The following is a 13,667-nucleotide window of genomic DNA, read 5'->3' as shown; positions in this document are numbered from 1 at the left end:
TCCATCCATCCATCCATCCATCCATCCATCCATCCATCCATCCATCCATCCATCCATCCATCCATCCATCCATCCATCCATCCATCCATCCATCCCATTTATATAGATGATTTTTTTTATTTGCTTTAAAATGTTTCTGTTTCTGTTTTGCAGTCTGACGTGTTTAGCCAATACGGCGGTTGCCTGAAGCTGATCTGTGGAGGAGACGACTGACATCGTCCATCTGAAGACAAAAAAAAAAAAAAAAAATCAGTTTTCTCATCCTGTCGGCTTTCTGTCCTTCTCTTCTCACAGATGTGTTTAATTCATCCATGAATTATAAACTAATTTAGTTTCCAGCTCAAACATCAAATCAAACAAAAAAAATGTAAAACTTTTTTACATTTTAAAATATAAACTATTCTAAATTGATGTAACTTTTAAAACCCACAATTTTTTTAATCGATGCTTCTTATATGCAACAGATCAAAGTGTTGAGAACTTCTATATGAAACAAAACATATCTAAATGGTGAAAAGAATGTCTTTCTTTGACTATGAGAGATTAAGGTTGGTCTAAATCGTTTGTACAATTTTTTTGTTTGTGTCTTTTCAGGTCGTAGTAAATAATAACCTTCACTGCTCGCCACAGAAATGTTTGTTTCATGTTTTGTTTATTAGCAGGATTTCACCAAAAATGTGAAAAAATGGATGCTGGTTTTGATTGTTGTGGCAATTCCTCAAATTCGTCACCAGGAGGCGCAGTTTAGACACCAACAGGAACATGAGCAGCTGAGGGAGTTATTTTTATTATAAATCTCAATAATTACACACAAAATCACCTTTGTGTGTAATTATATAAAATAAACAGGCGAAATAAAGTTTACAAGGATGTTTGTCACATAGTCGGTGCCCGATAGAAACAAAATAGAAATTATTAGTAACTAAGCATAAGTAATAATCTAAATCCTACACATCTTGGCACACTTTTTATTTTTAATTAGGAAAAAAATATTACCAAAAAATTTATATCTTGTTATAATTCTATTTAGCTACAATACATTTTGTTTTCATTTTGTCTTTAAAACTACATTTCTTTGCGTTCCTTTTAATTCCAGAGGAAATGCAACTTATTGAATTACTCAGAAGCAGATTTTGTTGTACCAAAATCAAAGAAAGATTGACACAAACTCTGTTCTCCTGATTTCTTCTCCATTCTTTTCAATCAAGTCTTAAAGGTATTTGAAAATAGGGTGCCTTTTTAAAAAAATAAGGGAATGAAAAACTGCAGTGGCGTATTTGGGCAACTGGATAGAGATTAAAAGAAGGAAATTTCTGCGAAAAAACTCAGAAACGTAACTTTATAAGTCTAAAATTTGCTAGAAAAATCTCAGAACGTTTGAGATTAATCTCATAAATTTTCTAGAAAAAAACAAATTTCTCAAATTGAAAAATTGAAATCATTTTGGAAAAAGTTTTGAAATTTTTAATCTCATTTAAGTTTTCCAAATTTCCAAGTTTTTCAAAGAAATACAATCAGAGTCCATAGAGGAATTTGTTGATCTTTATATTTACCATTAAAAAAAAAATCAAATTGGTTACTTGTTCAAGCTTTTAATTATGCTCTAACATGTTTTTTTATGTTTCCTATTTTTTAGTTTTGATTTGGTCCTTGTTTGGAAGCCAAAAATAATTTCGACCGAGAGGAAGGTCCTGGGTAGCAGAACACCTGTTTGGACCCGCAATAAATTATGGGACCTGTGGAAAAGAAGGCCGCATTTGGAGGAGTTTTTGAATTCGGACAGGCCTTGTCGCTACGCTATGACATAAGGATTTTTAGGATTTATATTTTTTTTAAAGTAAATCTTACTCATTAGTTTTGTCAGTGTAAGTACTGGATTATGTTTGGCAAAACGTCACTAAAATTAGACTACATTAGCCCTGGCGGATTATGAAATCATAATCCGCCATATTGACTATCCGCAAATGAGACAACCATTCCAGTTTTGATGAGGCAGAATGAAAACGTCTGGAGGAAGCTGAATGTTTAGCCCCTCAGTGACAGGTTCAGCAGTGTGCTGCGTGGTTGCAGATGCCCCTCCTTCCCTGCGGGCCTCTCGCTGAGGCGCCTCTGTGCATCCTCAGCAGCAGTAGCAGAGGCTCAGTGAGAAACACGCACAGGCGCCCTGCACTGTGCGCTGACCACTGGCAGTGTCCATGACTCTCAAACGTTATCTGAAGTGGAACAGAAAACCTCGTTGCTCCGTCATGGATTCCTAATGAGGCACTTTGATACTTTACTTATTTTTTTATTATTGCTGCTCTGAAGTTTTTGTTGATGCTTGCTTTTTGCCGGATGATGAAGCAGGCGGTCTTGTTTCTTCTACTGCTGGGCATTTTTCTGGAAACATCTGGTGTAGCTGGTAAGATGATGGAATAAAAACCTTTCATTATCTACAATGCAGAATGAAAAGTGTCACATAGTTTCAAGTAGTTTAAAAAAAAAAAACTTTATTGACTACATAGCACCGGTTACTCAGCATATTTAGTCGTTTAGTCTCTTGTTTAAGTCTAGACTGACTTTTATGTCGATGTATTGTGATTTGATGTCAGATCATCACAACTATTTTCTCTTGTTTTTGGAGTCTTTTCTAACTTTCAGACCCTTTTGCCAAAAAAACATTATTTGTGACCAGTCATCTACTTTTTAAATATTGTTTTTGATGTGGTTACTTTGCTATAAATGTGATCGCTGTGGCTAAAACTACACAGGTCTGTTCTAAAAACCCTCTATGTCGTATATATTGTTTTATTTTTAACTTATTTTATCAGAAATACTCCCATTGAGTTTCAAAAATCTCTTTGGCAACAGAGTCCGCGCCAAGAAATCTGCAAATAAGAGTAAATATTTAATTTAGAAAATTGATGTTGCAATGGCACAATGGGTTAAATCTATGCGTGGTTCTGGAAGAACATATTTTCTTTTTATAGAGCATAATTTCATAGTGATCTCCTGGTTCTTATAATCACAAAAAAGTGTGTGCTGTGTTTCTGATTGGCCACCAAGAAAGTTTTTTTTTTTCCATACAGTAAATATGTGACCTTTAGGGCCGCACAGGGAGGTGGTGGTCAGCCTATATCCTCTGTAACAGGAACCCCCACCTAGGGTCACACTGTGCCGGACTATTGAGCCTGACCCAGCCCATCTTCCCCCGCTTCCTGTTTTGACACAGTTTCGCCATTTTCTGCGGCGCTGGAAAAAAATGGCCTAGAAAAGCAGTTTGAAAACATACGCTACAATGGAAAAATTTTCTTTCTTTTTTTTCTCAACTGTGCTTTCAGTTTCTACCTTACAACCTCCTCTTCAAAACCGACACACGCTGAAGGTCCTTAAGCATCTACTTTTTTATGGCTACTTTGACTTGGTTTTGTTCTCATCTTTATTTATCCCAGGAAACTTGCTGAAAACAAGACTTCTTCATCCCAGATGTTTTGTCTCACATTCAGTCATTAATAATCCCATTTGATGAATACTGACCACATTCAGATATTGGTAGATGTCTTTTCTCTTTTTCAACCATATTGGAGCATTAAATGACATTCAGTGGGTTCTCCAGGTCATTTCTACGAGGGCTGATTGCATTTTGAAACAGTCTTTGCCCTCATTAACATCCCTGTTTCTCTCCCCAGCCCTCCAGCTCCGGTTCATACCCGACCCACCAACGCTCAACATCTACGGCACCCATCGGATGAACAAATCCGACAACCTTGACCTAACATGCAGGTTTGTGCAACTTCATCATCGTTCTTTCACCCGTCACCGTTCGGAGTATGCGGTAAAGTCTTGCGTGCGTGTCGTTCTGCCAGAGGTCGGCAGCGCCTGGTGTGGTCCACCCCTCCTGTGAGCGCTCGCCTCTCCACCAGCGACTGCAGCGGATCAGGACTTTTCTGCACGACCCTGACCATCACCAACGCAACCGTGAATGAAACCGGACAGTATCGTTGTTACTATAAAGACCTGAAAGCTGAAGACGGCAAGACGGCGGCAGCAGTTTATGTCTTCGTCCATGGTACGACTCCTTGTTCCAGTTGTTTTTGTGGTGTTTTTTTTTTTTTTATATATAGTAAAGTAAAAACGAAAGACCTGTCTAGTGCTCTTTTCTTAGACACATTTTCAGAAAATCTCACTGGGGCTTAGTTTAAACTTAAAGCATATTGACTATCTTCACTTTGTCTTGTTTCAGATCCCAAGGTGCCATTCGTGCCCTCTGAAAAGGAATACGAGGTGGTCTTCATTCGCGAAGGCGAGCGCGTGGTGATACCCTGCCGAGGCTCGGTGGAGAACCTCAACGTCACGCTCAACACTGTGAGGATTCCCTTCTGTTTTAATCTCTTTCACTGAAATTCATAAACATTTACAACACGCAGAAACATCTGTGTAGGGCGTGAAACGCAGTGACAAAGTTTTCAGATGACGATTTCATTTTTTTGTGGAGGAACTCATCCAAACCTGCCTTGCCCTGCGTGAAAAAGCAATTTCCCACTAAAGCTAACAATTGTTTTTCCACCGTTAGCAGTAACAATAACTATCAAGTGGCTCTAACTGGCAATCAGTCGGTTTATATCAATGAGAAGAAACTGAGCACTATCAGACCTTTTTAGGTTTTTGGCAAGTCCACTTTAGTTTAACACTTTTATTTTTTATTTTGGAAAGCTGAGTTCATTTTGACTGGCCACACCCGAGCCTGATTATTACCAGCAAGATATAATCAGCAAATCACGTAAATAGAACTTGTTTGACTTCCTGAAATGAGCCGAAAAGGTCACACAAAGCAAACCAGTCATGGCTTGAGTTAAAAAAATAAATAAAAAAATAGGAATGACTCGTTTGGAATGTCACAAAAGAAGGTTAGAGTTCCTGATTCAACAATTAAAAAGAGGCTGGATTAAAAAAAGTCACCAATGGGAGAGTTCCAACGCAAAAAACTATGTTGAACAAAAAACCCCCACATCTCACATCTATCAATAGAGACATTATTGATTCTTTTCGTAAATTAAAGGGAGGTTTCATGTATTTCACAACATGATCACTATGTTACCTTCAGTTGTGAAAACGCTGTATGACAAAAAACTCAGTAGACGCCTTAAAATGGGCTACTGTCTCTTTAAGAAGGACGTCATCGTAACAATGCTTCCCCCTGTCTTTCACTGATGCTGTTAAACAAAAAGTTGATATTTGCACAATATTTTTTAATAGAGTCAATTTGATTTTATTGTTCATTAAAAACTGCTTTCTGTACTAAAATAAGGTTCAATTAACTAAAATATTTTGGTGTAACAAAATAACAATAGAACAATAGAAACAGTTTTTCCAGAGGCATTTTTTATTATTTTTATTTAAAAAGATGAAGACATGTGACAAAGTTTCCATAGAAACATCAACACAAAATTGGCCAGAAAACAAAACTAATTTTTATTTTTAAGATTTGATTTCCAAATTACTCTGGATTCCTAAATTGTGGTCAAAATCAGTATTTGATTGGATTTAAATACATATATTTTTTAAGTATTTGAAATATATATAGAGATTTTTGTCCTGAATTTTGCTCTTGGAAGAAAACCTGTTAGAGGTTATAAAAGACTAGAGACTTTGATTTAGAAAAGAACTTTATTGTGTTAAAGTTCAATACTTTTCCCATTGAGACTAGGCCTATACTTACCAATGATGTACTGTTTGTAGGTCTATCACATAAAATCCCAGTGAAATACAGTGTAATTCCCGATTCAAAAGAGTTTCAGTCACCCGGATACTTTTGCAACGTTTCTTTCTGTGTTTGTACCGCTCTAATTCAGGCTTTCCTTTTCTTTATTTGCCTATTTAATTCAGAGTTTGTGAACTTTCTTTGTTTGTCAGAAGTATCCAGTCAAGGAGATCCATCCAGATGGGAAGGAATCCGTGTGGGATCCCAAGAGGGGTTTCATCTTACCGACCCATCTGATAAGCTACGCGGGAGTCGTGTCCTGCCAGACTCGGATTGGAAATGAGATATTCAAGTCCCCTCTCTACATCGTGGCTGTTGTTGGTAAGATAGAAAAAACAACAATAAAATAAATAGTTCAGAGAAATAGATCCAAATATTAGTTCTGGAAATGATGATATAAGATCTGGTCAGAGACAGAATTAAGGTGATTACATGTGAGTGGGGGACGTTGTATGTTGACTGGACTTCTGAGCATGTGTAGCCTCGGCAGAACAATAGCATGTCCGCGACTGTCGTGCCTTCCCTCCCTTTTCCGCAGGATACAAGATTTATCACCTCACCCTGACCCCCACTCACCAGAGGCTGTCTGTGGGGGAGAGGCTGGCGCTAACGTGCACGGCCCGCACGGAGCTCAACGTGGGCATCGAGTTCAACTGGACGCACTCCGGAGGAGCCCTGGTCAGTCCGCAAGTCTCTGACTCTACGGTACCGTCGTCCCGGTGGGAATCGGTTTGACTCACCGAGAGCGACTCGCAGAGACAGAGGCAGAGGCAGAAATCGGGAAATCTGTTTCTCTCTTCCTCCTTATCTTGCAAATATTTGGGGCGTCCTGCTTTCAGGAATCCAGTCAGTCTGTCTGTCCGCCAGCAGGTCAAAGGTGACCGCATGTTTTGTTCAGAGATGGTTGTGAGGAAAAGGGACAATGCTGCATCGGTTTTCAAAATTTATTACAAGTAAAAATATGAAAAGTCCCGGAATTGGCTGCAGATCTTTTGGGTCACGACTCTATCAGCTCTGGACGTTTAGAGACAGAAAATTTCTCCATTCTACACAAAATGACTCAGGCAGGGTTAGTTTTTAGGACACCATGAAAAATTATTTTTTATTAATCACATTAACAAATATACCGTGAAGCATGTTAATAGATATAAGCAATATAAAGTATCAAGTTTGCCCTTTCTATTGTACTTCTGTCGCAAATTTATCAGACGCCTGTGTTGGAAAAGAGATCGTGCTCACATGTCACTCGCACTCTTATTCAATTATTTTACTGTTGTAGGCAAAAAACAAACATAGCAAAGCAACATTTTCCATGAGGTTAATCACTACTTAAACAAAAACATACCGCTTTGAACAAATTAAAACCATGAAAAATGACATGTATGAGAAATGATCCCACCACAAAGGATTTGTTCTTAGGGCATCCAGATAGCCTGCAACAACCCTACATGAACTTTTTAACTCATTTATCGTGTTGTTCGCATGCCGTCAAGGTAAAACCACGTCTTGATATGTCTGCACTTGTTTGGACCTGGTGATCACTTAGGGGAATTTGTTTTCCTTTAATAGTATGAGAGTAAAAGGAGCTAAAGATAGAAAAAAAGAAAACAACAAAACTTTTCAGACTTGTTTCGTAAAAACAAAACTTTAAAAGTTATCACTTTCCACTAGTATGCATTATTTGAAATCTGAATAAAACATTCTGATTTTGTTAAGTGAGAAAATGAGGCACTGTGCGTAAGCAGAGCGTTTTTACGTTACAAAACAGATTCTAACAAATTTAGACTACTATGTGGCTGTAAGTCGCCCGTTTTAAAACACTAAATATCTGTTTGCTGCGTGTTCCTACGTCAGAGCTCAGACGGAGGTTTCCACACTGTACCCCACAAGAAGAAGCTGTGGGACTCTCTGGATCTGTCCAACACGCTGATAGTGGAGAATGTCACGGTGGATCACTCTGGAGATTATACCTGCACAGTTTCCAGTGGGCAGATGGAGAAAAGCGATTCAGCATATGTTACAGTTTTTGGTGGGTAGCCTACTTTAAAAGCATATATTGTTGCATAATGTTATTTTGATTAAAACGAGTTAAGAAGTGGTTCATAGGGTAAAAAAAAAATTCTTACTTTGTAACAACAAGGAAACTTACTCATTTAAGAAAATGGCAGGATGTTGAGAGTCTGGTGAAAATCTTCGTCAAATTCCAAAAGTTTGAACTCTAAACCCATTTGGAGTTGGTGGAAATGTTTTTTCTGCACCGTGTTGACTGAACAATGTTTTCGGTCCGTGTATTTTCAGTTAGTTCGTCTTTTCGTTTGAAATGAAAAATAAAAAAAAGCGAAAACAGATTCTTTTTTTTCGCTTATCAAGCCAAAATTGGGAATCGGATTTGTGGCTCGTTATCCGATTTCCCATTTAGTGCACAAAACGAAAATGGAAAAAACGGATAACGAGCGCTCAATTTCGATTTTCACGATAACGCTTTTGACAAGCCGTCTGACCCGGAAGTTCTGCCAACAGCAAGTCAGTAACGCTCCTGTGAGAAACAAACAATACCGGGCATCTGGTCACCGAGAAAAATGGTTAGCCTGAGTTTTTATTTTGAAAAGCCAGAGCTTTTCAAAATAAAAACTTTCCACACCCTCCTGCACCGTAACTCTTATAGTCATGAAACGTAGACGCCTCTTAAAGCGGGTCGGCCCGTTCATAGACATAATATAAGAGTATATTTAATAGTAATATATTCTTATATTATGTCTATGCGTCCCAGCGTCCGCCATATTGAATGTGGCCTATGTGCCAGTAAGCTAATACAAGTAAAGGGACCAAACTTCAGAAAGTAAAAATTGGGTGGACTATCCCTTTGTGCACTTAATGGGAAATCGGATAACGAACCCGAACCGATTATCTGATTTCCGATTTTGGTTTAATAAACAAAAAGCGGAAAAACAAGTCTATTTTCATAATTTCCTTTTTAATTTCAAACGATAAAACGAACTGCCTGAAAATACACGAACCGTTTTCCTGCCCCTAAGTTGTTTTCTTTCATTCTGCACCTCAAATTTACTCAGAGGCTTCTTTAAAAATTACTCTCACTCTTTGTATGAATGTTTTCTGTGTTGAACAAACCTAATCATGTAAAAAAGAAAAATGAAAAAAAGAAAGAAAACACAAACAGGGATATTCTATATCCTCTAAATACTGTATTTCTTAATTCTGTTTTGAAGAAAGCTAACTGGAGGATCCAAACCCATCCTAAAAAAAACAACTCTACAATTGCCTTTTAAAAATATTCAGTTTTAATGCGGTATAAAAGTTCATGTACAGCTTGGAAAAGTATTAAAACTTGTTAATTTTTGGACTATATTTTATGGCATCACAACCTCAAACATGAATGGTCTTTATAGGGATTTCATGTAATAGTCCATCGCAAAGTGATGTATAGTTGTGAGGTGGAAGAAATGGGATAGTTTGTGCTTACAGGTTTCTGCAAGTGGTAATCTGAAAAGTGTGGCCTGCATTTCTCCTCAGTGTTTTCAGCTGGCAGCTATTTAGCAAATAGAGTCCACCTGTCTGTAATGTAATCTCAATGTTAATACTTTTGCTCTAAAAAAGGCCTCACAGGTAGAGTTATGACCCAGCTCAGACAGGGGAAGGAGAAGCAACATTAAAGAAACCTAGATGTTAAAGGTTGAACAGTTTAAGATTTATTGTTTGGGTTTACCAAAATAAAAAAGGTGAAAATCAACAATAATCAAAAGGTAGGGATTGCAATTGAGTTGATAGTTGATACTCCCCATAAATGCTTCTGTGAGATTGGTTAAAATAGCAGCTAAAATAGAACGGTAACATTCTGCTCATTTGTTTATTTCTGAAGAAATGCCCTTTATCGACATGACAGAACAGTGGCCAGAGGTGTGGGAAGTGAACGTGGGCGATCAAACACCCACAGAGATCCCTGTCAGGTACTCGGCCTACCCCGATCCCAACTTGAAATGGTACGTTCGCAGGTTTGCCTCAGTGGGGTTTGGATGCACCTCTTAAATTAAATGTCTCTCCCACAATTTTTTTTTAATACGTCCTTTGATTTATTTACAGGTTGAAAGACGGCCAAGCTCTTGTCAAGGATAACTACAGAATAAAACACAAAGGGGATCTCCTCATCATCCGTGGAGCCACTGAGGACGACGCAGGGACCTACACTGTGGTTCTCACCAACAAGATCACGAAACATGAAGAGAAACGCTCCTTCAAGCTGCAGGTCAATGGTAGGTTGTTTGTTTTTTTTGCCTCTTTGTGATTTCAGCTTGTCGCCTTGCATATATTTTTTTCTGTTTTTGATTTCTTGTGACCCTGAACTGAAAATGTTTAAATTGCTAATGCTAAAAGATTGACATAAAGTGAAATCTGTAAGGGGGCAAATACTTTTTAACAACACTCCGTTTTGTCAAGACGCCTTGGAAACTTGTCTGTGCCGTCTTCTACAGTGCCTCCTAAGATAATCGAGAAAGGGAGCGGCTACAGCGACGAGTACGAGTACGGCAAAAGCACCACCCTGTGGTGCACCGCCCGCGGCATTCCCACACCTGAGTACATCCAGTGGCAGTGGATGTCCAAGGAAGACTGTCCCTGGGCCTTCTTGTAAGTTGCCCTTTTCTATCACTAAGTGTTTTTGTGCGGAGGGGAGGAGGGAGTCGTTTTTCTGAACTCGAGCTGTGGTGACTTTCCCCTCAGCCGGTCCTTGTCAACAACTTGTTGATTTACAGGAGGAATCGCTGCTTTCGTGATGTTGATGAAAACACGAGACGGCACAATGAGAGTGCACTCTGACCTTGATGCAGATCAGCGGATGTGATTCGCTCCCGCCACAATGTCCATTTTTAGAACAACTTCAATTATTGAGACTCAGAATGTTCTCAAATGTGCTCAAACAAGAACCCGTACAACAATTATTGTAATTTTGGCCGGTTTAGGTCGCAGCTTTTGTCCACGTGCATCCTGGATGTCTTTTTTTTTTTTTTCCTTTTTCTTTTTTTTTTATGCGGGTTACACAACATCCTCAGTGAATTCAGCAGTGATTTGACAAGTGTTGACAGAAAGAAGACAGTCTGTGTGCCTCTGAGATGAGGTTTTGACCAGAGAAGGCCGGCAACTCGTTTCTTATCTCCTGCCTACACGACCGAGTGTTTCCTCAGTCCAGATCCACATTTCCTGTTGTTCCTGTCGGAGTCACTTTAAAAAGAAAGCGCGTTTCCCTGCTGGAGCTGTCTCTCCTCTTGGGTGCATTCTTTTCCCTGTTATCTTTCAATTTTACAGGCTTGTTTGAAACAATACTCATAAGTTTTCTGCCATTTTTCACCAAAGCACAACTTGCTCAAGTAGAACCGTTTTGATGTTTTGAGATTAAAAATAAATAAATCCTTTTCTGTCCTGGTGTTCAGAAACAACATTCTGCAGCGACATTTTGATGACCTCAAATGCTGGTCATTTGGCCTTATCAAAGTTACTGATATTATGGATGCTGCATTTTTGTCATATTTTTGTCAGTAAGCTCCAACATTTGGCTGTCATTTCTGCTTGTTTATTGGACAGATTTGTCTCCTATTTTAAGGAGAGGAGCTGCTGTGTAAAGTCTGATGAAACTATAACTTGTGGGGTTCCCCATGGTTTGTTACTTTTTACACTTGAGATTTTAATTTTATGTATCACCCCCATTAAGATTTATTTGTGTTACAATGATGCATTTGACCATTTTTATCTATTTCTCACATTCAGTCAATGGGCTTTTTTATCCTCATTGCCTCGACAAAACTATTGACTGGATTAGACAAACTTCACTTCAGTGTTTACAAGTCATAGAGAAAGCCGCAGCCAAGTTATTAACACAAAAATAACACCCGTTTCATGTTCATTACATTGGCTCACCGTAGTATTCAGAACAGATTTTAAAATGATAACTCTCATATATAAAGCATAGAAGGAAATGACGGCATATTATTTATTTATCTATTTGTATTATTCTATGTCCTGTGACTTGGATTTTTGTTACCTTTTAATCCTGTACGCTGGTTTGTGACTACATCTGTGAAAACCGCCTTATAAATAAATCATTCATTCATTCACATTCACATGCGTTTCATTCTGTGAATTAGGCCAGGACTGAACAACACAGAGGAGCTGCTGAGGAACTGCACAGCCTGGAAAAATGTCTCCATCGGTGGAGTCCGCGACCCAATAGAAGTCAGCGACAGAGTCGATCAAACTCAAAATGTGAGCAATTCATCGGTTACATTCTTTTTCATCTTATATCTCCCATGAATCCTTAACTTTTGTCATGTTGAAAATGTGATGTAAAAACTGCAAACTAAAATGAACTTCTTTTGTTTGTAGAAATTTGTCAGTGCGCTGAAGATTCAGAAAGCAGAGACTCATGCCCTCTACAGATGCAAGACTGCCAACAAAGTAGGAAGGGATTCCCGGAACATCTTTTTCCGTGTCACACGTAAGACTTGTGTCTTCTCTTGTGTTTGTTTCATGCAGCCTTTGCTAACTCTGAGCTCAGTTTTGCATAGTGCATTACCATTTTGTCACATTTAAATCACAAACCTCAATGTAACTTTATGTGATGGTCCAACACAAAATAGTAGTCATCCATGGCTGATAACCGATATTAAATATATTCTATATATTTCACTATCCCTTTTGAAAAAATGACTGCACTTCGCTGCTTCTCTGCTTCAGTTAAAGTTCCCACAACCCTTTGCTGCATCACTCACTGTCACCTGACCAAACTCCTCTTCTCCCTTACAGATACTAACAGTAACAAGACGAAAATAAATATTGTTTATGTTGATATCGCCCCGTTTTTATTTATTGGGCCGGTACCGATGTATATAAAAAAAAAAGTCATATCGGTTAATACTAATGTTGGTGCCAATATATTGTGTGTCGAGAAAAGTCGAGCTCTTCCCACTTCCCCATGCTGGAGATTTTAGTTTAATAGTAATAATAAATAAAATTACCTTAAAATTAATTACACAGGTGACATCAAGACCCAACAGTAGAGTCAGACGGTAATAAAATTAATCTGGTTGTGTTTGTTGTTATTGTGTCCTGCAAACTTAGCTTTAATTCTACTTTTTTCTATTTAATCATAAAAAATCATAGTCAGGCAGAAAGAGAGTCATGGAACAGGAAGAGCTGGTTTCCTTAATAAAGAGGAAGTTTCCAGTTTGCCTCAGCATAAAAATAGTTCAGACCATTCCTTATTTTAAAGCATTAAAGGTTTAAAGAATAAAATCTAAACATTTTGAGTAATTGGATAAAACCCGGAGTAAAATAATTAAATTAATAATAATAACTTATAATTAGGCCAATAATTAATATTGGTTTAACCAGTGGTTGATGTTGGTTTGATTATAAGAATATTTAAACTTACTCTTACACTTATGGAAGTACTTAAAGGCGAAACAAGTAACTGTAACATGGTATCAGATAATTAGAATAATGGATTATTCTTGGTTTCTTGTCAGAAGTGTCTGTAATAACTCACATTATGATTATAATAAGAATAACTAATAAGTTATGGTTATTATAACATTATAAATGAATGTTAAATCAGAGAAACTAAAAGGTTATAMRTGTGATTTTGACATTGAACTTGAAATGGTGTAAAGTGTTGTAACTGTAATTAAAGGTCACTGATGTTGTGTTGAAGGTAGATAGTAGGTGAAAGGTTAGGGGGAAAGAGGAACTGAAAGGAGAGCAGAGTAACCAAGGCCTTATTGCTAAACTTTAAGAAAAGGTTGGGCAGGAAACAGACGTAGGAGGACTATTGAGCAACTCGGGGACATTAGAACAGACATCAGGTCATGAGGTCTCCAAGGTGATGGATATGAGATCATCTGTCCAAGCAGTCAGCCAATGA

At 38.0% G+C, this 13,667-nt stretch overlaps 2 protein-coding genes across 5 annotated transcripts in view; both read left to right on the top strand.

The window, feature by feature from the left end:
- The window catches only part of LOC103463838 (zinc finger protein 502-like), a 2,799-nt gene extending 2,570 nt beyond the window's left edge, over positions 1 to 229 (top strand). Inside the window, exon 4 of the mRNA XM_008407468.2 lies at positions 154 to 229. Coding sequence (XP_008405690.1) covers positions 154 to 158 — 5 coding nt within the window. The 3' untranslated portion in view covers positions 159 to 229. The remainder of the gene's footprint in view (positions 1 to 153) is intronic.
- kdr (kinase insert domain receptor (a type III receptor tyrosine kinase)) overlaps positions 1 to 13,667 on the top strand; it is a 33,996-nt gene that overhangs the window by 6,103 nt on the left and 14,226 nt on the right. The window contains exons 1-12 of one of the 4 annotated variants that reach the window (XM_008407466.2): positions 2,088 to 2,401; positions 3,669 to 3,762; positions 3,846 to 4,048; positions 4,223 to 4,344; positions 5,893 to 6,061; positions 6,279 to 6,418; positions 7,595 to 7,769; positions 9,642 to 9,738; positions 9,839 to 10,008; positions 10,228 to 10,381; positions 11,893 to 12,010; positions 12,131 to 12,242. In XM_008407466.2, the coding sequence (XP_008405688.1) occupies positions 2,317 to 2,401; positions 3,669 to 3,762; positions 3,846 to 4,048; positions 4,223 to 4,344; positions 5,893 to 6,061; positions 6,279 to 6,418; positions 7,595 to 7,769; positions 9,642 to 9,738; positions 9,839 to 10,008; positions 10,228 to 10,381; positions 11,893 to 12,010; positions 12,131 to 12,242 (1,639 nt within the window). In that variant the 5' untranslated portion in view covers positions 2,088 to 2,316. Of the gene's footprint in view, positions 1 to 2,087; positions 2,402 to 3,668; positions 3,763 to 3,845; positions 4,049 to 4,222; positions 4,345 to 5,892; positions 6,062 to 6,278; positions 6,419 to 7,594; positions 7,770 to 9,617; positions 9,739 to 9,838; positions 10,009 to 10,227; positions 10,382 to 11,892; positions 12,011 to 12,130; positions 12,243 to 13,667 lie in introns of those variants that run through there. The other 3 variants (XM_017304536.1, XM_008407465.2, XM_008407467.2) reach the window with 3 other exon arrangements.

Source organism: Poecilia reticulata, linkage group LG4 (assembly GCF_000633615.1).
Source record: "Poecilia reticulata strain Guanapo linkage group LG4, Guppy_female_1.0+MT, whole genome shotgun sequence".
In the NCBI taxonomy this organism is placed as follows: Eukaryota; Metazoa; Chordata; class Actinopteri; order Cyprinodontiformes; family Poeciliidae; genus Poecilia; species Poecilia reticulata.
The sequence above is the reverse complement of the archived record's forward strand: the minus strand, read 5'-3'. Positions and strand labels throughout refer to the sequence as shown.